The sequence below is a fragment of the Ambystoma mexicanum genome, chromosome 6p, assembly GCF_040938575.1.
Source record: "Ambystoma mexicanum isolate Mex_15411 chromosome 6p, UKY_AmexF1_1, whole genome shotgun sequence".
Lineage (NCBI taxonomy): Eukaryota > Metazoa > Chordata > Amphibia > Caudata > Ambystomatidae > Ambystoma > Ambystoma mexicanum.
This window is the reverse complement of record NC_090935.1, coordinates 550,560,269-550,586,174: the sequence shown is the minus strand read 5'-3', so window position 1 is coordinate 550,586,174 and position 25,906 is coordinate 550,560,269. Positions and strand designations below refer to the sequence as shown.

Below are 25,906 nucleotides of genomic sequence, written 5' to 3'. Positions count from 1 at the left end.
GACAGAGTCCCTGAGAATTCTACATTGAGCGGCCCCAGCAACCAGAGACAATTTGCATAGAGGCACCCCCCGCCCCATGTAAACTGAACACCACATCATGATTTGGTGGCCTTATGAGAAGGGAAATGAGACTAAGGATACAAGGGATCAGGGTGGGCCCGCAGGAAATAGAGAACAGAGGGCAGCAACTGAAAATTCTGAGGAGGAGGAGACTCCAGGACAATAGGGCAATAAGATAAAGAAGGTTGGTCCGCCACTCGAGCTGAAAGACACTTGGAAGTGCCCAAATAAGAAGGCGAGACCTCGCAAAGTAAAAGCCCTCCAGCAAGGTCAAGGAGAAACACAGAAGAGTAGGCCCATATGCAGATGCCAGGATCAAAGAAGAAGCAGACCCCGGGGCCGCAGACCACAAAGAACGTCAAGAAGAGACAGTTGGAGAGGTGCTGGCAACGGTACCTGTCAGAGCCGGCTATAGGGGAATGCAGCTTGGCACAAAAAGTCGACAAAGACTTGGGGGCAACTGAAGAATTGGCCCTAAGCAAAGAGGATATGCAAAAGTGTTTTCCAGGGCATGGAGGAGAGGCTTACAGCGTCCCTCCAACAGCAAATGGGGAGCCAAAAAGAAGAACTGAAGAGCTCACTGAAAGAATTTAGAGAGGACATTAATGCCTTGGGAAACAGGGTGTATTCGGCAGAACAGGGCCTATCGCAGGTTGAAAAAGAAGTATGCCAGAACTCGAAGCTACTGGAGCAGATCGCCTCAGACGCTGACCGAAAATCTATAAGGCAGCAGTGCTTTGGCACTATGTTGATGGACAGCACCCCCGAGGATATATGGATTGGTCTCATACACAGAGTGGGCTCTAAGAGGACTGGAGAGGGGAATAGACCAAGGGATGTGTTAGCAGCATTAGTGTCCTATGAGGAGAAGTAGAGGATACTTAGGGCCGCTATTGGACAGGACACTATCGCAATTAAAGGCTCGCACATAAGCTTATTTCAAGATCTGGCCGCTACAACGCTCCGGAAAAGAAGAGCAATGGGGCTGGTGACGAGTTCACTAAAGGAAAAAAAAGTCCCCTATAAATTGACCTTCCCCTTTGGCTTGGTGTTCCCCTGGGAAGGCAGACAGCAAAGAGTCATTACATGTGAGGAAGGTATGGCCATTCTAGGCCTAGAAGTAGAAGAGATGGACCCAGGGAGTTAGGGGAACCGCATGTAAATATTATGAGCGCATATGGGTGGAAAAGGGTACAACGGGCTTGCAAGGCAGGGGAGGGGTAAGGCAAAGGAATAATGACATAGCCACTACAAATCTTTTCACACAATGTATGGGGTCTAAATACTCCGATAAAAACAAAGAAGGTAGCCACACAGATAAAAAGGAGTAACGCAGATATAATCCTTTTACAAGAGACACACATCAAGAAAGGAGATAGCCACAAAACACATATGCAGCAGTTTACGCAAAGATATCGGGCAAATGCCTGTAACAGAATGGCAGGCGTATTGGTGGGCATAAGAAATACACTAGGGGCAAAAATTATCAAAACTTTAGCTGACCCGAATTGGAGGTATATTTTCTTTGCAACTACAGTCGGGAAAAGTGTTATGATAATAGGAACACTATATGCCCCCAACACGGGACAAGACGCCTTCCTATATCAGACGCTGGGGAAATTGGAAGAGTTTGTGGAAGGGGAAATTATCCTTACAGGAGATTTTAACATAGCTTGGGATCCGGTTAAAGATAGGAGCGCCCAGGGTATTAATAAGGGGTCACATCCATCGGAGGCAGTGCAGGAACAATTAGACGGAATGGCGATGAGAGACCTATGGAGGGGAAAAAAAAGGGGCAGGATCTGGGGTACACATGTTTCTCCCATGTCCACCAAACCTACTCTAGAATAGATTATGCATGGGGCACCCCCAAAGTAGTAGGTGCATTAATAGACATAGAGGTACACCTGATCTCTCTATTGGATCATGCACTGATTGATATATCTCAGGGGCCTGAAGCCAAGCAACCCTCTGTGGACATGGAGATTACCTGGGGAACTTATTAGGGACGAAGTCCTATGGGAAACGGTGAGGAGTAAAATTGTAGAGTACTTCGCATTGAATGACACGCAAGGGCCCCCCCAAGAGTACAGTATGGGGTGCCTTTAAGGCAGTTTTGCGGCAGGAGTTGATCTCCTTAAAAGCCCAAAAACGAAAAGAGGAAGACAGACTAGAAACTAAGCTTGAGGCGGCACTCGGACAGGCCCAAATGTAGCTGGTAGTGCGAAAGAACAGGGAAAACTACAGCAAGGTGAAGGGAGCACAGAGACAACTAGGGCTTCTTAGGACCACAAAGGCGCAGAACGCTCTTTTAAGCCTTAAGCAGCGCTATTATGTTGGGGCCAATAAGGCTGATAAAATGCTGGCCAGGCTCTTGAAGCAACAGAGTGGCCAACGTCACATTGAGAGAATAAAGCAGTTGGATGGATTAATAGTTACCGACTCGGATGGGATAGTGCAGTCCTTCACAGCATATTATAAGCAATTGTACTCTTCTGGGCACCCAGAGACTCATAGGATACAGGCGTTTCTAGAAGGGATAAAGCTTACGAATATTACAGAAGAGGAAAGGGACAGTTTGGAAAGGGAAATGACGGCAGAAGAGGTTGAAAGAGCGATAAAGAACCTTCCTAATAATAAGGTACCAGGACCTGACGGCCATACTGTTTTTTTTAAGGATGTGTACATTTTGGCTGTGGCACAATTGTTCGCTGCTGAATTGACCGTGGTCAATTCGGACGTGAAGGCAATTTTACCAATGTCAAAACTGCCCCAATAAAAAATAAAAAATGTGTACCTGTGATTGCACTGAGCACCCGCCCTCACAATGCCCTGACTTGGTTGCGCTGCCCGCTCTGTGATTATTGCTGATTGTAATTGCCAAAATTGTACCTGTGATTGCACTGAGCGCCCAGCCTCACACTCCTTGCTCACTGTGCAGCCAACCTAATATCCATACCCCCATGCATCTCCCTCTCTCACAAATGTATCCCATCACGCCCCACATACCAGCACATATGCAGTCGTGCCAACTGACACCCAGCACTAGCACTCTACATCTCTCCATCTACTCCTTAACTCTCGTCTTAGCCATCCCCTGGCTTACCAGCACCATGCCTCCCACTCATACACACCTCTTGCCACCTCCTCTCCAGCATCAATCGTCCACAACCACTAAAAAGGCCAACTTACCTAACTTCCACTCTGACAAATCAGAAGGTCATATCCTTCTACACTCCAGGCTCTCCAGGCTCAGGGCACAATCAGAGCCAAACTTACACCCCTGCATCCCTCTCACCATCGACCATAGGAATCACAAACTGAGCTCCCGCACCCCCATTATGTCCTCACGCCTACAACAGAAACCAGCCCGCCAACCAACCCTCCTGCCTCACCCTTCCCAGCCCCCCCTCTGCCCGCCACCTCCAGCACCCAACTCACCACTTCGCACAAATCCACTTTAACCTCTCCCACCTGCTATACCTCTGACGCTCATCACACGCCTACCTGCAAAAAGCTCACTCCCAACCCTGTCCTCAAATGTGCCCTTATCAACACACGCTCTCTCCCTGCGCACGCACTTGAGATTAATGATCGCATCACTTCCCTGAACCTCGACCTACTAGCAATCACGGAAACCTGGCTCCATGAAGCATCAGGCCCAGCCACCTCTCTCGCTCTCCCCCAAGGATACACCATCCTGCGACAGAACCGTAAGACATCCAAAGGCAGAGGCGTAGCTCTCCTCTCTAAGGAGACACTACCCATTAGACTCTGCAACCAACCTTGGGAAAACAAAGCTTACTTCCTCAATGCCAAACTAACTCTATCTCCAAACTGTACCATAAATATACTGATCACATAGAGACCACCTCGTACAGCACCAGATTACCAAAGGCACCCCCTCCAAATCCTAAGAAACAACTTAAAAGTTTCACTAAAACTATCCTACTTGATGACCTCAACCTAAGCCTGCATGACCCCAAGGACAAAACAGCCACCTCATTTGCCAAAGAGCTTACAGACTTGGGGTTCGCCCACACAGTCACTAAGCCAACTCACAGTAAAGGTCGCTCCATTGACTGTATTGCAGACCACAACTGCTCATCCTCAATCACCAGTATCTCGGCCCACTCATGGACGGACCACCACTGCATCCAATTCACTATTCCTACTAGACCTCCAGCCAAAATGCTTTCTTATGCCCCCCCAGCTAAAGTCAGAATCTCAAAAAAACGAACCAAAGTCAACCTACTCCCTTTTATTGACATCCCAGAATTTAAACCACCCTTTGGCAACAACCCATCGTCTCTTGCCAACACCTATTCCCAGATCCTCACCAAATCCATTGAGTCCATAGCACCAATGGAGGAAAAGAAGGAAATAAAATCTATGCACACTAACTCCTGGTTCGCAGAAGAACTATCTGCCCTACGTGCCAACAAACACCTGGCCCTAGCTAAGTGGCAATCCACGCCTAACCACTCCACCCTGACAGAATTCAAAAACATTTCATCTACTTACAAAAAAGCTATATTTAAAGCCAAGTCTGAATCCTTCAACCTGAGAATCTCCACAGCCAATTCCAAATCTAAGGAAATGTTTTCGATCTTCAAGGACCTCATCACCCCATCCACCAGCCCAGACGAAATTACCAAAGATGAAGCTTGGTGTTCTAGCATTCAAGCAGCTCTCCTTAACAAAGTCTAGCTTCTCCATGATAAAATCCGATCTCAACGCAAAGCACTACCCAAACAGGACAGTCTGCTCCTGCCCATCTCCCCCACTCTTCATTCCGACACTCCGCTCTTCTCCTTTATAGACATCACAGAAACTGAAGTTGCAGATCTCCTCCAACACAACAAACCATCCACATGCAAAGGGGATATCTGCCCACCAGTCATCATCAAAGAATGCGCCGAGGCACTGATCCCGATTATCACAGCATTCATCAATGCTTCCTTCTCCACAGGAATAGTACCACAAAGCCTAAAAGAAGCCGGGGTCCGGCCCCTCTTAAAGAAACCCTCCCTAGATCCCGCCTGCCTTAACAATTACTGACCCATCACCCCAGTCCTCTTCCTCCTCAAAATCCTAGAGAAAGCTGCCCACTCCCAAATCCAACACTACCTTGAATCTAATACCATCCTAGGCAAAAGACAATCAGGATTCCGCAAAGGCCATGGCACAGAAACCGCCCGTGCCACGATAGGAGCAAAACTGGACTACTGTAAAGCTCATCTTGCAGGCCCCTCAGAAAGGAATCTTAAAAAGCTCCAACTAGTGCAAAGCAATGCACTCCGCGCAGCCCTCAGCATTCCCAAAAGAGACCACTTTACTCAGGCTAGGCGAGACGCCCACTGGCTCCCTGTCAAGGAAAGGGTCAACTTCAAAATCCTCACCCTAACGCACAAATGCATCACTCTTTCTGTCCCACCCTACCAATCAGAAACCATTACCAGAGACACCTCAACACGCCCAAAAAGAAGTCACCACGCCAACCAACTCCGAATCTCCCCCATCAAAAGAACAAACAGCTTAGGCTTAGGTTTCCCTTACATAGCACCCAAACTATGGAATGCCCTAACCAATGCACTCAGAGCGGAACCTGCCCTGTCCACATTTTGCAAAACCCTCAAAACCACCCTGTTCAGATAGCTCATCTGCTTCCCCACCCACTTAGCCTACTCCCCACCCACCCCGCCTTGCCAACCCGAGTCTGTTACCGCACACTCCCCTAATCGCTATATCAGTTGTATCATGTAACTAAGTTTTCTGCATCCTATGTAACCACTAAGCTTATTGTATTCTTTGTAACCAGAAAGTATCTCTGTAACATCGCCACAATGCCCAAGGGCTGCTGCACGCTTTTTAAATGCTAATAAATATATACGCGGGTCGGGTCAGACGCCACAGGGTCTACTTTTCTTTTTTTTTTTTTCACCTACAGACCTCCGGAAGCGGGGGACATCTCCACTACCCCCAAAGGTAATCACTACCAAACATGGGGAGCAGGGGACACCCCTGCAACCCCCGCTTCCCATGTTTGGTAGTGATTACCCAAATTGGTCGTTTCCAAATGACCAAATGGTACTGGCCGAATTCGGCCAGTTGTACCATTCGGTCAATTAGAAACGGGCAATTTGGGTAGTACCGTTTTTTATAAAGTGTTCTGCAACGAGCTTAAAAGTTTCCTTACAAAACTATACAACTATTTTCGAAATGGAGAATGCGTGACACGCTCAATGACAGCCGCAAAGGTGGTACTGTTTGGAAAACCGAATCAAGGACTCTACAAGCTGTGGCTCGTACAGGCCAATAGCCTTATTAAATATAGACGCTAAAATATATGTTCGGATTCTAGCGGAAAGAGCAAAAGGGGTTCTCCCAGGGGTCATAGGGCAGGAAAAGTTGGGTTTTATAGCAGGAAGGCAAACCTGAAACAATAACAGAAGGGTGATCCACTTATTAGAAAAAATGTAAATAAAACAAATACCAGCCATCCTTATTTAGGGTGATATGGCCATATCTATTTCAGATGATGGAACTATTGGGATTCGGGCCTAAATATATTCAAATGGTGGGGGCAAACTATAGAAAACAAAAATGCTGACAGTGGTGCACACCTGGTAACAATTGATATAGAAATTCAAATCATCATTATATGTACAGAAGAGCTGGTTTAAGAATTTAAAGGTGCGGGGGAGGAAAAAAGGCCTTGGCACAAAGCCTAAATCAGAAAAGAGAAAATAGAAGAGGACCCAAAAAGTGGGGCCCTCCCGTCCCCTGCACACTGTTTACTGATGCCACATAGGGCCTTCAAATTTGAAGGCCCTATGTGGCATCAGTAAACAGTGTGCAGGGGACGGGAGGGCCCCACTTTTTGGGTCCTCTTCTATTTTCTCTTGGCAAACTATAGAAACCCTTTGATGGGGCTAGCGGTCAACGCACGCATATATGTTGACGTAAGTGTAGAATGAGGGACCAGGCAGGGATGCCCTTATCTCCACATCTATATGCCATCTATCTAGAACCCCTGTTGGCTGCAATTAGACAGAACCAGGACATTAAGGGGGTCCGATTTGTGAGGGGAGATGCATTAAATGATATGCTGCTAACATTAGTGGAGCCCCGGCCCGGGTGGGAATTCCTAAAGATCAAGAGTGATTGTCATGATTGAAAATATATATGGGGAAATCAAAAATGTTGGAAGTGGGACTCCCTAAAGAAACGACGATGCAAAAACAGAGAAGATCCCTCTTTCATTCCGCTGAGGCAAGCTTTTTTATTTTTATGGATAAAACTGACTAAACTAACAAAGTGTGTGTGTTATATAAAACTAATTTCCCAGACCTAATAAAAAAAAATGCAAACATATTATGCAAAGTGGACCCCGATGCAGATATCCTGGCTCGGGAGAATAAATACTGTGAAGATGGTGACTCTTCCAAGGGTATTATATAGGTTTCAAACTCTACCAATAGCGGTCCCGGGCACCTTCTTTAAAGCAATGAATACACTAATCTCTAGAATTGTTTGGCAGAACAAACACCCAAGAGTAGCATTGGATCCTCTGATGACTCCAAAGCACAGAGGCGGAATAGGACTCCCTAACCTGTACCGGTATTACGATGCGGCCCAATTAAGAGTGATGCGCGAATAGTTTTCAGACAGTAAAGACAAAATATGGGCACGAATGGATAGAGCGGTAGTGGGTCGCTTGTTAGCCGGCTTACTTTGGCCCAGAGCACCAGGCGTAGTAGGGTATTCGTACGACATGTGATATATGGGATAGGTGGCTTAAAAGGGGACATTTATCTGTAAAGACTAGACATATGGTGTGGGAAGGGGAAATAGCTTAATTTGAAGACTGTAAGCGACATGTAGGCGTATTGGAAGGGGATAGATTTGAATATACTCAATTGAGGCATTGATTACGACAGAAGGAGATCCGCCAAGCAGCTATAAGGCCGCTGACCAATTTTGAGACATACGTCACATGGGAGACAAACACTTAGTGGCAGACATATATATAATACTGCAGGAATGCCCAGACCAAAAGATATGGCCGTATCAAACAGTATGGGAAGGCTCGTATGGACAGGAGGTTCCTGCTGGGCACTGGGAAGAATTATGGAGGAACATCCCGAAACTGACCAGGTCCCTACAGTTGCGGGAGGCCTGGTATAAAATTATGCTAGAGTGGCATTACACTCCTAGTAAATTACACAGGATGTAGCTCGGTTTCTGCAAAGTGCTGGAGGGGGTGTAACGGTAACTGGGATTGGAGACCTATTTGGTGGGGGTGCCCTAAAAGGGTTCTCGGAGGAAGTCATGAGACTCTTTCAGAAAATAGTACCGGAGATCCTACCCATGTCATTAGCAGAGAGCATAGTGAGACTACTAGAACCAGAACAATATACAATTTCAAGACCACAGAAAAGAGCATTGGTAACATTACTAATAGTGGCCTGGATGGTAATTGCTAAAGACTGGAAACAAAAAAGCCCACCTGCGGTAGTGAACTGGCTTTGTAAACTTTGGGACATAGTAGCGATGGAGTGGATCACGTATAAGATCTATGGGGGCGCGGAGATATTTCGGATGTAATGGGGAGAAACAATTCATTTTTTGAAAAGTGACTTCGTACAACAATGATGTCCACAAAATGTGCGAGTGTTGGACATGCAGTGACTGGTTTGGTACCTGATGTCCTCTATTGAGAATAAACTTACGCTCCTGATGGAGTTTGGTTCGGACATTCGGTCGGTCCCTCAAGGGGGGAGGGGGTTCAGGCAGAGGGGTGGAGTGGGAGGGGGGGGTGATGGAAAATGTTTTGACAAATGCCAATAAAGAGAGGGTTTTTTTTAAAAGAAAGTGATCGTGTTGGACTTGCCATGGGTACAGGACTGGTGTTGCAGCGCTGCTCTTGGATGTGTACAGCAAACCTTGCTATAGACATCCAAGTAAAATTTAGATACACTGTTTGACAAATCTGATGTTTTTGGAACTAAAGGAGATGAAAGTCTGGAGACGTTTAAAGCTTCTTGCCAGCCTGCAAAATGTGTGGAACTGTCAGGCTAGTCCTTTTCCTTCTTTTCTGGGAGAGGATGTTTGTTACAGGCCTTTTCTTCTTTTCTCGAAAGGGTAGGTGTTATTCCCAGCAGTGTGAGGGTCCTTCAGGGGGCAGAGGGCCCCAAGCTGAAGGCTCCAGTGTCTGTGCAGGCTGGTTCAGCAGCCATAAAACTGCTTTACTTTTTCCCCTCATTGGCCACTGCAAGCCTCCAGTGGGGTCACTTAGCAGGAGTTAACTTTGGTGAAAAAAGGCCCACTGATGTTGCACACCTAGGTTTAGATATATTTAGACTGAATTGGATAAGTGATTTAATAATCTTCAGGTGCGGGGGAGCGAGGTGGTAAATCACAAGAGAATAATGAAGAGAGTCCCAAAGTAATAAGGACCCTTGCATCCCCTGCACACCACTGTACTGCAGTGCAATCAAAATGTGATAGTCTATGAATATTCTGATTGTATAAGAAACCAAGACAACACTTGTATTTGTTGAAGAAAAAAAATCACGTTTTTTAATAAGGCAATGGGCCTCATTACAAGTATGGTGGTAAGGCAACAATGGCGTCGGTATCGCTACTGGCACCGTTGCTACCGTACCGCCATACTACGAGTTCTTCTCGCGGGTGCCCTTGCAGCCACCAGGTCTGACCTGGTGGCCGTAACGGCACCCGCAAGCAGAACATGAGGGTAGCACCGGTACCGTTATTAACGGTACCGGTGCTACCACCCTCCCCATTCCCTATGGGGCTGTAATGGGGATGTACCGGGCCGGAATAGCCCAGTAATTGCCCATTCGCGGGTGCAGGACCGGGATCAGAGTTTGGAGGTAGCATTGCCGGTAAAACAGGCAAGGCTACCTCCAACCTCGTAATGAGGCCCAATGTCATTGTATGATTGAGCAGCCTGATTAGCTTGTGTCTTTAGATCTGCAGGAAGCATACTTCCATATCCATATCCACCTCAAAGATAGGCAGTGCCTTTGTTTTGTGGTGGGAAGCATGCAGCTTTGTGTTGCAGTGCTCCCATTCCGTTTCACAAAGGTTATGACTGTAGGGGGCTGCTCAGGTTCACAAAAACAGGGTACACAATTCTCTAAATCCATGACTGGGGGACAGAAACGTGCTAGGAGATCTTGGGATAATGTACACTCTCCTCCACAAGCTTGGCTTCTCCATCAACCTACAGAATTCCTTTCTGACCCTCTCCAAACATCTGCAGATTATAGGGCTGTCCTGAGGTTCAGAATGAGCCATGGCCTTACCTCCAAAGAAAGGTGTAAGCATTCAAACCCTGCTAGTTGTCATCCAATCAAACCAAGTAATACGTAGTGAGGTTTTCTAGAGGATGCTTGGTCCTATGGCATCTAGCATATTCATAGTTCTGAGAGCAAGGCTGAAGATATCTCACCCGCCCCTGCCTTCTCCCAAGTCTGCAAGGACTTGCTTTGGTGGGCATGTGCAAAAAACCTAATTCGGCAGGGGCCATTCTGACCTGGGACTGTGATCACATACAGACACATACTTGATGGGATGGGGAGCTCATCTATAGAATCTTTCAGTGAATGGTCTGTGGCTATCCCAGAAAAGTCCATCTACATTAACTTGCTGGAACTCGGGGCATTTTGTCTATCGTTGAACTCCTTCTTGTCGCCTGAGCTTCAACTTCCTTTGTCCAAATGGACAACACCACTGCCATGCACTACATCGACAAGAGGGGCTGCTGTGGAGGCCATGCTCTGGTGGTTTTGAGCGATTGAGAAGATGATGACAGTAACAGCTTCTCACCTTGCGAGCAGTCTGAACACTCAGGTGGCTCTCACGGAACATTCCTGAGGGGGGAGCTGAATGGGGAGTATCACGATTCACTAGGTGTCATCACCCCTCCCCAGGAGGGAGCCGGTTCCCATGAGGCTAGGGCGGTGCGAGCGCTACCCAATAGTCCCTTTAGGGGTTGTATAATGCAGGAGGACCTCCTGGGGAGGAACTCCCCCTCTGGGGATAAGGACGACCACCCGGGGTATAGCCTGGTGAACAGCATCACACTCCAACATTCCCTGGTCCCCTCACCCTCCATTCCAAACCACTTCCTTGAAAGTAGACCAATGTATTACTGTAGGACATGGGATACAGCCAAAGCAGAAAGTACTAGGATGAAGAAGAGCACAGAAGACCTGAAGATTGCGGACTATTATAGTACTGATACAAAGTGGCCTCAAGGAGGCATACAAATCAAGATATCAAAAGAAACAAAGGACTTTGACAATCTGCCTGGGAGGGACTGGCAACAATGTAAAGGAAGAGACAATGGACTAAAGTTGTCAAGCCCAGCCGGGAGAAGCAACAGGTGTGGACTCCAGCTCACCATCCACTCCTGTTGGCAGACCGGAGGAATAGGTAAGTGGATGCCGCTGGCAAATCGCTGAGAGAGTTCTCCACTGGAGCGGACGCAAGGTCGAACCAGGGGAAGAAAACCAAGCAGTACAGCAGAGCGTGGAGCCGCCGTGCTGCTGCAGAAACAGAGGAGAGAAGCCTGAAGAGCCAGAGAGACGGACTCCAGTCCCAGGAAGACCCATTGGCATACCGAAGTCCCAAAGAAGGTAACAGGAGGTACAAAAGACCCAGAGGGGACACAGGGGTGGAAGCTGCTCTCTCCTGGCCCAGTAGTAACAACCACACTATTGGGAAGAGTGGAGTGAGCATCCAAGGAGAACTTCCTCCTTGCAGTGACAGCAATAAGCGCACTGAACGCCAGAGACAGGTTGGAGACCCTAGGCAATATCGAATCAAGCATCCGAGGAGAACTTCCTTGTCGAAGTGGCAACAACAAGCCCACTGAGCACCAGAGATGGGTCGGGGAGCACAGCAGTGTCGAATCAAGCATCCAAGGAGAACTTCCTCGCAACAGTGGCTGTCACAAGCCCACTGACCCAACAGAAACTGAAAAGTACAAGTGGCAGGTTTCCGCAGTACAGTGGTAGGCATAAGACCGCTGACCCAAGTTGGAAGACAGAGTACTACAGAGAAGTGTTTACTCACCTCTGTGGCAATCCTAAAGCCACTTACAAAACTCCAACCAAGATTATAGAAAACGCCTCAGCGGAGTATCTCCTCTCCGCAGTGATAGTCAAAGGACCAATTACAGAATCTCAAGGGAACTGTTCATAGGGGATAATAACTTGTACCAAGAAGGCATTGAAAGAGGTGGCCGGGCCAAGGAAGCCTTTGGGGGCCTAGTGAAGAAACTCGGCAGGAGCTGCAAGAGTTACAGAGACAGCTCTTGGATAAGAGGAGAAAAACCAGGAGAAGGGAGGAATTCTCCTGGTGGAAGAACTTTGTTATTTAGAACTTCTTAGGTTTAAGTGTAAGAGATAGAAGCAGGGTTTTGAAAAAGGAGAGATTATCATTTGACATACATTCTGACATTTCCTTATATTCCTAGGTTGAGGCAGGGAAACGCCTAATTGAGACAGGGAAAGTTAGGTTTTGTGGTTTTAAAATAAGTCTATAACCCAAACATGCAATCTCCTTGTTGGACTCCTTCTTCAACACCCTTACAGGAGATTGTGTATTAGACTTTCTCCATGTGGAGTCCTCCCCTGTTTGAGCTGTTTACTTCCAGCTTGAATAAGAAGTGTGAGATCTTCTGCTCCAGACAGTGGCCTGTCAAGTATGGGTTTGGGGATGCTCTGGTGAGTCCTTGGGAATTTGAATAAGCCCTGTGTTAGTCCCTCCTTGTGATCTAAACTTAGTTGTTACCTTTTTGAACATGGCTGTGCTTGCGCCTATTCATAAGGTCTTTTGAGGCGTCTGTTATTTAAACTTGCTTTCCTGGTTGCCTTTGCTTCCATCAGAAGGGTTTTGGAGTTGCAGACTCTGTTGGTTTCTCCTCCATTTTTGCAATTCATAAAAGAAAAGGTTATATCGAGTGATACACTCTCATGCCTAAAGTTTGCCAGTTTCTTTTCTTCTCCAAACCCTATTGAGGCACAAGAACTGTTCTATACACTTGACCATAGAAGAGCATTGAAGTTTTACATGTCAGTATCAAATGACTATTATCGGGAGCGACTGACTCTTTTTTGGGTTCACTAGACCTTGAAAACAGAGAAGGGCACCTCAAAGCAAATCATTTCTAGATGGATTGTGACATATGATATGATGGTTTATTTATATGGCGCCTATACACAATGTGTTTCAAAGCACTTCACGACAAAGGGAGGGAACAAGGGAAAAATACAAAACATTCTTACAGGCCGTGAACAACAAGAATGTGAAAAAAACTATCTTACTCGGCCTAGCGACATTTCAGATAGTGCAAGTGCTAAGAGGAAATGGGAAACACAGGCGACTACCGTACTAAGCCTGATGACATTTCTGGTAGAGCCGGAGAATTACACAAGGTGAGGGAGATGGGAGGAGAAGGGGAGAGGAACAAAACAAGCGACTACTACGTACTAGGCCTGACAACATTTCAGATAGTGCTGGAGGGAGGTGGTGCGGGGGAGGGGGGTAACAAGTGAGGAGGCGGGGCGGAGACAAACAAAGTTACCATAATGATAGGTCCAGGACCAATCAGATAGAGTAAGTGCATAGAAAAAGTAAGAGGGGGAGGAGAGAAAGGGGGGAAGAGAGAGGAGAAGAGAACAGAAAATAAAACAGTAAAAAGAGCAGAGAAGCAGAGGGGAGAGTGCAAACAGTTGCACAGGTCAGTGAGGCACGTAATGTTGCAAGGGAACAAAAAATGTAGGCAAGGATTCACGAAGACAATGGGCATAGCATGATTTAGGGCCAACCTGAGTGGCCTTCCTTGAATGGCCCTCAAGGCACCAACCCATTAGGTAGATCCTCCTACATTTTTTCCGCTCTTTTCTGCGCTTGCTTAATGAAGATTTTGAAAGATGGTTTTCTGTCGTTGACCTACTGCAACACCTAACATGGAAGCACTTAACATTTATATAAACACAGGTGCCAACCTTGAAGCTGTATTTCTCTGAGGTTCCAAGACATCTGAAGACGTACATAAAAACGTGCTACAAATTAGTTTGGAAATAATTCCCAGAAGGGCTAGCTTCCTTACAGTGGGAAGTTCTCTTAGATGAACTATGCCACTCTACAACTTGGGCTTCCCTGCATCCTCTGAACGCATTAAGTACTCCATACTATAATTGTAATTTTTGAAATTGCGTTATATTTGACAGTTTACCGCTTCTTGTGGTTGCCCAAAGTCAAAACGTGGAATTGTGAAATATGGCGTTAGTGGCTCCAGGTCTATATACGATTGACATGACTTCCAGCGTGAAAGGAGCTGTGTTGGAGGAGAACTTGGAGCTACATGGCACCAGCACCTGTCTGTTGAATATGTTTCTGGAATAGGCTGCGTCTGAGGTTTTTTTTTTTATAAAATGAGATGTATATCAGAAAGAGTATTGCAGAATGTATGTAATTTGTTCTTTAGGAAACCTAGCAGCATTCTCTATGGCATAATTACTGCCTAGGATAGTAATTCATACTGAATCTGTAAATGGCACTGCATCTCTTACTGAATGTTCTGAAACAAGCCTACTAAAGCATATGACATTTGTATTCAAGGCCTACAAAGTTAAGCACAGTGTTAGAAAATACTATGGTCTGCCTTAAGCCTTTGGATAGCAAAGCTTCCAAAAGGAAATGCAAGAGGACCTGTCACTGCCAGCATAACACAGAAGATCTTATAAAATATATTATACATTTCCTCTTTGAAAAGAAAAGGAAGGATTGTCCACCCAAAAGGTTCTTGAGACTTGCTTCCAAAAAAAGTTATTTATAATCTTTCAATTTTGCACCCCTTTTGTCAGTCCAAATTTCCTCTTAACGGAATCTCTGCGATAATCTTGCATCTTATTTTCCCTCTAAAATATGAACCGTAGATAATGAACTTGCAGCTAAACGTACTACCTCACAACAGGTTCATGCAAAAATAACTAAGAGGGGAAAGAATGAATTGGCAAGCTAGATCAATTCCCCCAATCTATGTCCATATCGGTCTCTCCTCAGACTGCATAAGCATACAGCCAGAACACCATATTCTAGCAAATGCACACAGAATTTGCCATTTATGTTAATTTCTTAAAAACTATTTCTCAAAGGGGGCTCAACACTGGAAGTAAAGTTGAGCAAGTAACTTTAGCTTTTCTTTCCAAGCTGACCCCTTCTTTTCAGCTCAGAATCTCCATCTTGATTCGAAACTGCTTGATGGGAGTCCTGAAAATCTTGGTCGATTATATCACTGGTGTCTTTGTCAATATCTTCATCTGTCTGTGAATAATCTGTGCTTCACCCACTTATTTAAAAATAAATGTATGAACACAGCTGAGCATTCGGCAAGATTGGAGCATTTTCATAAACCACAGAACAGTTGCTGACCCTCAATCTAAATTTCTCAAGCATAATTTACATGGGCATCATTTTATAAAGCTCGACTGGGAGAGGGCAGTTGGGAGGCAGGGAGAGGATGGGGAGAGAGAGCAATTCACATTATATGCCCCTCAAAAACAAACAGTTCTGGCCTGTTCAAAGGTAGAACAAATTGAGCCCTACGCAGATAAGCAGGCATACAACCATCTACTTTGATTTCAAATACCCCTCTCTGCTGTCTCCAAAAATTCTAGGATAGCCTCCATTTGCTTGAAACATCTTCTAACCCTTCCACGCTATTAACTTGGCCAGGAATAACACAGAGGCCAGAAGGCTATGTCCCAAGATTTTCTGATTTCTTCGAAGTTGTTGCATCTCCAGTGTAAAGTCTGGGGACATCAATACACACTTTCCCTGATACAAAAGACCTTTTGACGGTGATGCTGACCTCAACACTCGTTCCCCAGCTTCTGTGCCATCCAACACTATCATCACCATCCCTGCCTCCTCACCCTTCGTCCCGCTCCCTCCCCATCCATCCCACTGTACTGCAATCCTGCATGCTTTTTTATGTGCACCTCTCAATCAACCGTTACTAACCCATAGAGCCAAATATAAAATGCACATATTCTGCGCAGATAGATGTCAGTTGAGGACGACATATATGCACAAAAGAGCAGTGTTTGTTGTCAGTTGGGAAATGTAACTTTAAACAAACAATTTATCAGAATAGTGTTGGCTAGTGGGGGCATTGAACTCATATATTTTTTTTATATTGTCTGATTTCAGAGGAGCCAAGGGATCTTACCACCTTCAAAAAAGAAGCAAGAGATAGCATTTCCGAGGGTACAACATCCTTTCATCAGCTGTTTTTTTTTTTTTTTAATGAAAATGTTTCAACGAAAAAACTCAGCAAAAAATATAGGGGCTCGGGGGAGTGCATTTAAGGGGATGGGGTCGGGAATAGGGAATGGGACTTGGGGGTTGGTCAGGAACCCTCCAAAAATGTTTTTTTTTTTAAATTCAATTAGTTTTTTCGTTGAAACCTATTCATAAAAAATCCATCGGAAAAGAATCCATTGATGAAATGACATAGAACCTTTCTGAGCTCCTCAACTAGCTGACAGCTGTAGAAATGGTACTTCCACTCCCGCCTCTTAAGAACCTAAATCAAAATAATCATTAAACCCACATCCAAATGATGGCTCCACACAAACTGCCATAACTGCTGCTAACTGTGGAGCTCAAACAGGCCATTGTTATCCCCCCTCTTTAAGAAACCATCACTGTACCCTTCGGTTCTTGCTAATTTTCATCCCATCTCTCTCCTGCCCCTCTTCATGAAACTGTTGTAATCTCTGGTATCTCCTCTTCTATCTTCTTTCCTGGAATCCACTGGATCTTTGACACCTTTTAGTCAAGTTTCTGCCCAGGCGCGGCATAAAGAGCGTTCTAGTATCGGTTGTCGATGACATGGCCCGGCTGGTGGACGGCGGAGGAGTTGGATCGTTCAGCAGCATTCAACACCATTGATCACCCGATTTTGTTATCCCGCTGGACCTTGACGGTCTCTCCGGTTCTGTCCTGACCTGGTTTTCCTCTTTCCTGGCTGACCTTGGCCAATCACTCGGTCTACCAACCTTTTCTTCTGTGCCCCACTGTCTGACTTGTGGGGTTCCTTGGGGCTCCGCCTTGTCCCCTATGCTTTTTAACATCTACATTCAGCCCCTTGTTTGTCTCATCCTCTCCTTCAGCCTCCGGTGCTACTCATATGCGGATGACACCCAGATCCTGGTCCATCTAGATCTTAACCAGGCGGAGGTGTCATCATGCCTGAGTCAGTGCCTGACAGCCATGCAAGAGTGGATGGGCAAGAAATGGCTGTAGTTGAATGGGGACAAGACTGACGTCCTTGTGGTGAGTTCTCCTCCAAATACCACTCTCTGAACTCCATCTTTCTGGCCTGCTTCACTTGGTGATTTTCCTTCTTCAATGACGGCTGTTAGGAAACTTGGGGTGGTTCTATCTTCGACACTTTCTATGGCCCCGCAGGTGGGTGTAGTTTACACCTTAGGATTCTGCGCAAGGTTCTACTTTTTCTACCTCGTTACCTGCGACCTCTTGTAGTGGCTTCACTGGTTTTGAACCAAATAGATTATTGTAATGCGTTGTTTCTGTCTCCACTAGTGGGGCTTATCCATTGGTTTCAGGTTTTCCAGAATCTGGCGGCCCGGGTGGACACCAATACACCCTACGGTACCCATACCACTCCTGTTCTGTGTTCTCTCCACTGGCTCACAATGGCCAGACATGTGGAGTTTAAGGCTCTCTGCTTAGTCCACCGTGCCTACTATCTCCAAGGGGCGGATTATCTTTGTGATAAATTCTCCCCCTACCTTTCAGTCCGAGCTTTGCGCTCTAGTAGTACATGCCTAGTTCCGATCCGTAGATTGCACCTGTCCAGCATGGGAGATCGTGCTTTCTCTGTGGCGGTGGGTAGACTGTGGCATGCACTCCCCCCTCGCTCTTACATGCACCTCAAATCATCTGGAATTTAGACGTCTCCTGAAGACACAACATTTCTAAACTGGACATGGACTAGCTGTGCTAGGTGTCTCGAGCGCCAAGATGCTTGTGAGGGAACGAGCGCTTTACAAAACTTGTTAACATAACCACAGAAAAATCAGGATAGCATTCCAAGCAGAGGGAAGCTTTATGGCAACATTTGGTTCATAGTTATGAGCGTTATTGACTGTGTGAAACTATGACAAGCACAGTAATTGCAAACAAGTCTCTTCCCCCATGACCCCTCCCCCTACACCTCTTAAGTGGTTTGACTAACTTTAGAAAGGTAATTTTCTGTGTTATTTTCAAGTCTTTAATGCTTTTATCAATGTTTGATATTTTAAATAATAAATTCCTGTGTTTTTGTTTTGTAGCTGTTGTGTTTGTTATTGATAGTAGTCATAGAGAAAGAGTGACCGAAGCACATAGTGAACTTGCAAAGCTGTTGACTGAGAAGGAACTGCGAGATGCCTTGTTGTTGATTTTCGCCAATAAGCAGGTATGCATGTTCACCTTGTTTTCTCACAGACGTCTGTGATATTGTTTCAATAAACAGTAATGGTGAAACAAGTATCTGGTTCAAAAAAAGTATTTCGAGGGGATTGGGTCCTCCGACGTATTCCATATCTATGACAGATAATGTCCACAGCTGTGCTGCTTCGGAAAATCTTTTGGCGTCTGCGTCCTGCGTCGATGACGTCGATGCGCCGTCCCCGAGGACCTACTCCGACGGCCGACGTCACCCGATGTGATAAGTAGGACGCACGACGCCCATAGCCTCAGTTCCGTTTTTTCCGCGAACGTGTTCGCTTCGTGAATCTCGGTACGCTCGACTCGTTGGCGTTTGCTGTTTTCTATTTTCGGTTCGTTGAACCTGTTCGGTTTGTTGTGAAGACCTGTTCATGGCGATGTCTTTCTCGTCTTCAACCCCGCATCCGGGCTTCAAGAACTGCGGGGACTGTGGGTCCAAGATGTCGGTCACTGACTCGCATGACGCCTGCCTCTGGTGCCTCGGGGAGGCCCAGGATACGGACGACTGTGTCGACTGCCAGTGGCTCACTGCAAAGGCCTTGCGGGAACGCAAGAAGAAGCTGCTGGTAGGCCGGGTGTCTAAGCCCCGGAAGTCGAGCTCTGCGGGGCTTTCGACGGATGACTCGAGGGGCGACTCTCCACGTCATCGTCGGAAGTCCGGTGGGTCTCCTTCCAGGAGTCGGTCTCGCCACTCCTCCGCCTCTTCGAGGCATTCCAGGAAGCGCCGGCATAGGTCGCCTTCTCCGTCCTCTTCCGAGGATTCCGCCCGTTGGCGGGTCGCTTATCCCTCCATGCAAGCGACACCAGAGGAATGGGCTTCCTTCGGGAAGCAGATGCTAGTGACTTTTGAATCGCAGGGCACCTGTAGGTCCGTGCCTCCGAGTGGGGCAGGTCGGCACCGGTCGAGAGACACCGCTCGTACGCCTTCGGGCTTGGGTGGTCGGCACGGCTCGCGGAAGAGGTCCCGCTCGGACAAGGGTAGCCGTTCTCGCCATGCCCGTGCCAGGTCCCGATCCTCGACGCTCTTGAGACCGTGTGATCCTGTGTCGTCTTCGAAGAAGACGTCGACGCCTGTGGCGCCGAGGTCGTCGACTGTTAGGGAGAATTCTCTATTTAGGCTGAATTTCCTAACCTAGTGAGTCCCCCAGCAGCTTTGCTGGATTTTTGGGGTTTATTTTTTTCTCCTGCCAAGAGTGAGACTCTTTTACCCTCACTCTTGGACATGATTTGAGTGTGTTCCTTTGACTCTAGATGTGTTTAATGGGCTATGGGGTCTTTTACCCCATAGGGCTTCATGTGTTTTTGTGATATGTGTTACACAGCACCCTCAGTGCAGTAACACAGGGGTGTCATAGTAACCCCCCAGTAAAGTCACCATTGACTTTACTAGTCTTGAATTCTGAACAGAACCAGTACTAGCCATCATATTGTGGACTTACTGGCCGGGGCAATACGATTTCCCCGGGGTTTGTTAGTCGAGGGGGCACGTCTCCGTCCCCCCTGATCGAGTTTTGGCTGGTGGCAGTGGATACTACTTTTTATATTCAACCGCAAATATTTCTCAATGGGATTTTCCCATTGTTCGAGGCTACTATCTTTATTTATTTAATTGTGATAGCCTCGAACATACCGCCGGTTTATTTATTTATTATTAATTCTCCGGTTGGTATTTTTTGCCAGAACTCGGTTCTAAAATGGCGTTTGTGTTCTCTTCTGTGACTCCAACCCAAGTCGAGCCCTTTGTTCCACTTTTTGGCGGGCTTCTCCACAGAAGCCCTCCAAAGTGGTGCCACTCTGTCTGGGGTACTTAGGAGGGGTGGAGGGGGATTTAGGCACCCAGGACTGAGTTTCCTAGGCAACTCAAGTCGCACTCCGTCCTGATTGGCCCAAGTGGTGAGCCGGCCGGCTCACCACTTAGCATGTTTGAGTGACAGCTAGGCTGAGTGAATGGGGGTTTTCTGCATAAAAGCAGGGCTTTGGGGACTGGAACTTCAGAAGTCGCACCAGGACCTAAGAATCCGACGAGGGAGAAGCTGAGCCGACCTGCCACGACGACACCACCGGTGGAGCCCTGCTGGACCGTCTCACCACTTTTCCCAACGACGGAGGTCTCCCACCGGAGAGTCTTCTTCCTTTGACTGGTGGGTATAACCAGTTTCACCGTCTTTTCGCCTTCCCGACGCATCTCGTGGCCGCCTTGCCTATGCCAAGCACCCCGGCAACCGGAATACCACGTTTTACCACGACCGTGAAATAAAGGGTAATACCTTTAACCGGAAAACTCTGCGGCTGGTTTCTTCCCTGGCAGTGCAACGACCTTCATCTTTCCTCCAAGTCGAGATCTTCTCTTCCCCTGGACGACGCCGAGACTTGCACCCGCTGCTAGGAACAACTGCCACCGCTGGAGTATCCTTCCCACTTAAGGTACCGTGTTCCGCCTGGCTTCCCTTGCCACCGACTGTACGGGGTAGATTTAGCCCCGGCTTTTGAACCTGGTTAGCCTGGGACACCCTGGCTAAACTTTTCTGAGCCTCTCTAAACTCTTTTCGAACTCCATGCAAGACTTTCAAAGCCTAGTGTAACTGTGTGATCTTGGGCGCATTTGTGCTCTGCTCTCTCTAAGAGTGGGCCCAGCCTATGGACTTTGGCTCACAAGTGACTTTTGCTCTTCTGCCTTGCTAAAAGTGTTCCTAAATCTTAGAGTGGTGTATCTTCGCATATTCTGCCTTTTTCCCTCCCTTTTTCATGAACTTATTGGAGTGCCATCTATAGTTAAGCGCTCACCTCTGTCTGGAAATAAGTGGTGTTAACTAAGACTTGTCTGATAAGGAATAAGGGTTGTATATATCATAATAGTAACTGTGTTTAGAGTGTTTTACAAATAAGAATGCTGGAGTGTTTCAAACAGTGTGTTTTTAAATAAATAATTATATACTTTGATACCAAAGCTCTGGTCAGTGTTTGCTTGTGCTATTGTATCTGAGTGCCTATTGTGTATACTTTGCATACTGCCTAACTCTTCTTGAGGGAAGTCTAACTGCTCAGCCACAGCTACCAGCCACAGCTACCAGGTAAATCTGGGTGGTACAGACTGCTACCAAGTGGGTTTACTGCTAACACCTGTAGTCCTAAATCTTTTGCAGTGTTCCCAAAGGGAACTGCACAGGTTTCTGCCTAACATCGACGATTTCTCTCGAGGCTCCGCCTCCGAGGGGGTCGTCGATGCCGTCGGCGCCTAGGTTGTCGAGAGACACGCTCGGAGCTCCGGCTTCGAGGACTGTGTCGACGCCGCCGATGCTGGCGGTGTTGCAGCTGACGTCGACGCCGATTCGCTCGACATCGACGCCTTTTCTGTCGATGCCGGCGCCGACTCGTTCGGCGCCCTCAACGCCTTTCGAGGCTGGTTCTGGTTACGGTTCCAGATGACCTTATCTCGGGCCATAGCCAGTTTGATGACCTGAGGCAGTCGCTGCATGATTCCAGTGGACTGGACACCTCTCCGGAGGTGGAGTTTTGTCGGCCGGAGCCTGGCACTCATGCCGATTCTTCATATCGGCGCCTTATGTCTCGGGTTACCGAGTACTTGGGTTGGTCAGCTCCCCCAGGGGAGTTCGTTCAGGATGATCTCACGGACATCCTTGATCTCGGTCCACCCACTGACCCGGTTTTGCCTTTTCATATGGCTCTGCAGAGAAGGGTGGCGGCGGCTTGGACTGCTCCGGAGAGTCTCCCGGCAGTGGGCAAGTCTTTGTCGCGAAAATACCGTCCAGCCAGTAGCAACCCCTGCTACTTGTCTAGGCACCCCACCCCGGAGAGTTTGGTGGTGCAGGCGGCTACGGCCCCGGCAAAGCAGGCGTCGTATCCTACCATCCCTCTGGATAGGGACGACAAACGTTTTGACGGCTGGGCGAAGAAAGTGTTTTCTCCAGGGGGTATGGCGCTTCAGGCGGCTGTTAGACGATCCTCTGCACACCAGTTCGCTACACATCAGAACACTGCTCACATATCTCCACCATCCCCTCCCACGGTTCCAGGCTCAGGTGTTTCGGTTAACCCAAAGAACCGGAAACCCCGTACCAGCTTTGGTGCACGGGCTCGATTGCAGCCCTTTCTGCATTGGCAATTGCCTTGGAGAGCGTATGGCAGAAGGGGCGGTGTTACGTCACCACGTCGGTCACCTGATCCAGAGTCACGTGTCCTTGTTGGACGTCACATGATCCAGAGACGTCACATGACTCCCAGACTCACAGTATAAAGGTCTGAGAGACAGAACACTCATTGCTTCTCAGCTGGCTTCAGACCCTGTTTGGCGTTACTACTTGCTCCTTGCTATCTTGATCACGGAACTCTACCTCGGACTCCCTCGGACACCCCTTTTGTACCTTTGCTTGGAACTGTTGACCTGTTGCCGGACTTTGGACTTCACCTCGACTTGCCCTTGGATCATCCCTGGTTACCTTGCTGAACTTCTACGCCCTTTCCCTTCTTGGGATTCAAGTCAAGCCCTCTCTCCTACAGGTGGCTATCCCTTCATCCACGCTAACCTGCGGTTCTACCATTCCAGGGACCGCCGCATCAACTGAGTCTCGAACCTCTCTACTAGGTTACCTGGGTTACCCTTACACCAGATAGGTAAGACATTTTAGATCCTTTTTGTTTATCTGACTGTGTTGTGATTGCCTGGTACTTAACCCCATTCCTTCTTGACAGCAGCATCGGTGTTCCAGAGGCTCCGTGGATCTGGGAAGACATCTCCCACCTGTGGCCTCAAAGGTCGCACAGCGGGTCTCTATTAAGTTCCCCTGTGCGTCACTTGGGGACAGAGGACTCATCGGTCTACACGACACTCAAGTCAGAACAGCGGCCAACTCCATATGTGCCTTTTCTCGTTTCACACACTCTGTGGAACTGTGTTGCATTAGCGGCTGATCATATTCCCGAAGGGGACGAACGGGATGGTTTCCTTGCTATGGTTCAGGATGGCAAGGATGCTATATGTGAGGCCGTTCAGTCGGGTTTGGACTTGGCGGATTGTGTCAGCCGGTCCATGGCGGCGAGCACCGTAATGCGCAGGTTTGCGTGGTTGCGGAAGTCTGGGTTTGCTCCTGATGTGCAGTCCCGGATCCTCAACATGCCTTTTGACGGTGAACACCTTTTTGGCAGCAAGGCTGATGAGAGCCTTGAGAGGTTGCAGACCTCCAAAGCTGCAGCGAAGTTGTTGGGCGCTGCAGTTCGCCAACCTCCGCCTTTTCGTCCTAGGGGACAGCAATGGAGGGGAGGTTCCTTTCGCTATTACTCGTCCTTCAGTGAAGCGAGGGGAGCTAGCAGTCAGAGGCAATCGTAAGAGTGCCAGAGGTGGAAACAAAGGTACTCGAGGTGCCAAGGCCGCTCGGGCAGTTGCCTCTTTGCCCTCAGGCAACGCCGCAGCCGCTACCACTCAGTCATGAGGCCAGGTCCCATGGTTCGCCGGTTGGGGGAAGGCTGGCGCAGCATCTTGTAGAGTGGCAAGCCATTACTTCGGATGTGTGAGTTCTGGAGATCATAACCCACGGCTACTGTCTTCTTTTTCGGCAGAGGCCTCACGACAATCCACCAGGGAACCTCTCTTTGAAGTGTCCGGATCCGCTCCTTGCGCAGGAAATTCAAGCCCTGCTGGAGAAAGGCGCCATAGAACTGGTGCCTGTAGCGGAGAGGAACAAGGGATGGTATTCCCCTTATTTTTTGTTTTCGAAGAAAGACGGGGGATTGAGACCCATCATGGACTTGCGCGGTTTGAACAAACTCCTCGGGAAGGACAAGTTCAAGATGGTGACTCTCTCTCAAGTCCTCCAGGCCCTTCAACTTCAGGACTGGTTGGTGTCTCTCGACCTCAAGGATGCTTACTTCCATGTGCCGATCCATCCCAAGCACAAGAAGTATCTGAGGTTCGCGGTTGGCGACTCGCACTTTCAGTTTCGGGTCCTGCAGTTCGTATTGACCTCCGCCCCGAGGGTTTTCACCAAGCTCATGGTGGTGGTGGCAGCGCATCTCAGGAAAGGGGGGATTCACATCTACCCCTACCTGGACAATTGGTTGATCAGGAGGAGCTCTCCCGATCAAGTCCTGGATCATCTGTCCGTCACCTGCCACTCCCTTCACAGGCTGGGCTTCTCCCTCAATTTAAAGAAGTCCCATTTGACACCAACTCAGAGGCTCCAGTACATGGGAGCAGTGCTCGACACGTCCCTGGGGCAGTGTTTTCCTCCTCAGGTGAGGGCTCTTCACATTCAGCAGATGTTGCACAAGTTTCAGCTTGCCCAGAATCTCCCAGCGTCCGAATTCTTGAGACTGCTCGGCCTCATGGCATCCTGCATTCTTCTGGTGCCAGAGGCTCGTCTGCGGATGAGATCTTTGCAGTGGGCACTCAAGCTCCAGTGGTCTCAGTCCTCCGGCAGGCTGTCGGACCCTGTTCAGGTGCCGCCCTCGGTAGCACGGGACCCTCTGTGGTGGGCCGTCGAGGGCAATCTGATGAAGGGGGCCCCATTTTGGCTTCCCTGGCCGGAGGTGACGATCGTGACGGACGCATCCCTCACGGGATGGGGAGCTCATGCCAACGAGTTAACAGTCAGCGGTCGTTAGTCTCCGTCAGAGTCCAGACTCCATATCAATCTGTTGGAGCTGAGGGCCGTCAGGCTAGCCCTGAAGGCTTTTCTGCCGACTGTGCGCGGAAAGTGTGTCCTGATTCTAACGGACAACACGGTGGCCATGCACTACCTCAACAAAAAGGGGGGGCAGGGTCACTTCCGCTGTGCAGGGAGGCGATGCAGCTCGAGTTCTGGGCCATCCAGCAGGAAGTTTCGATCTCGGTGGTTCATCTGGTCGGAGACGACAACAAGACGGCGGACGCTCTGAGCAGGTAGAGCACGATCTCTCACGAGTGGGAGCTGGCTAAGGAGATTCTCCTGGAGATCTTCGCCCTTTGGGGGACCCCTCAAGTGGATCTCTTTGCCTCCAGTGTCAACCGGAAGTGCGAAAGGTTTTGCTCACGGGAATTTCCTCCAAAAGAAGCCTTAGGAGACGCGTTCGTGGTGGAGTGGTCTTTCCCACTGCTGTACGCGTTTCCTCCAGTCCCCGTCATCCCGCAAGTGCTGCGGTTGTTACGGAGGTTCGGTTCCCGGATGATCCTCATTGCTCCGGCGTGGGCCCGGAGGACGTGGTACCCGGACCTTCTAGACTTGTCCATCTGCCCTCCACGTCGTCTTCCCTACCGAGACGATCTGCTCTCACGGGAGGGGAGGTCAGGTTC

At 48.2% G+C, this 25,906-nt stretch overlaps 1 protein-coding gene across 1 annotated transcript in view; it reads left to right on the top strand.

Annotated features, from left to right (window-relative positions):
* TRIM23 (tripartite motif containing 23) overlaps nt 1–25,906 on the top strand; it is a 742,058-nt gene that overhangs the window by 629,476 nt on the left and 86,676 nt on the right. The window contains exon 10 of the mRNA XM_069627357.1: nt 18,465–18,589. Within this exon, the coding sequence (XP_069483458.1) occupies nt 18,465–18,589 (125 nt within the window). The remainder of the gene's footprint in view (nt 1–18,464; nt 18,590–25,906) is intronic.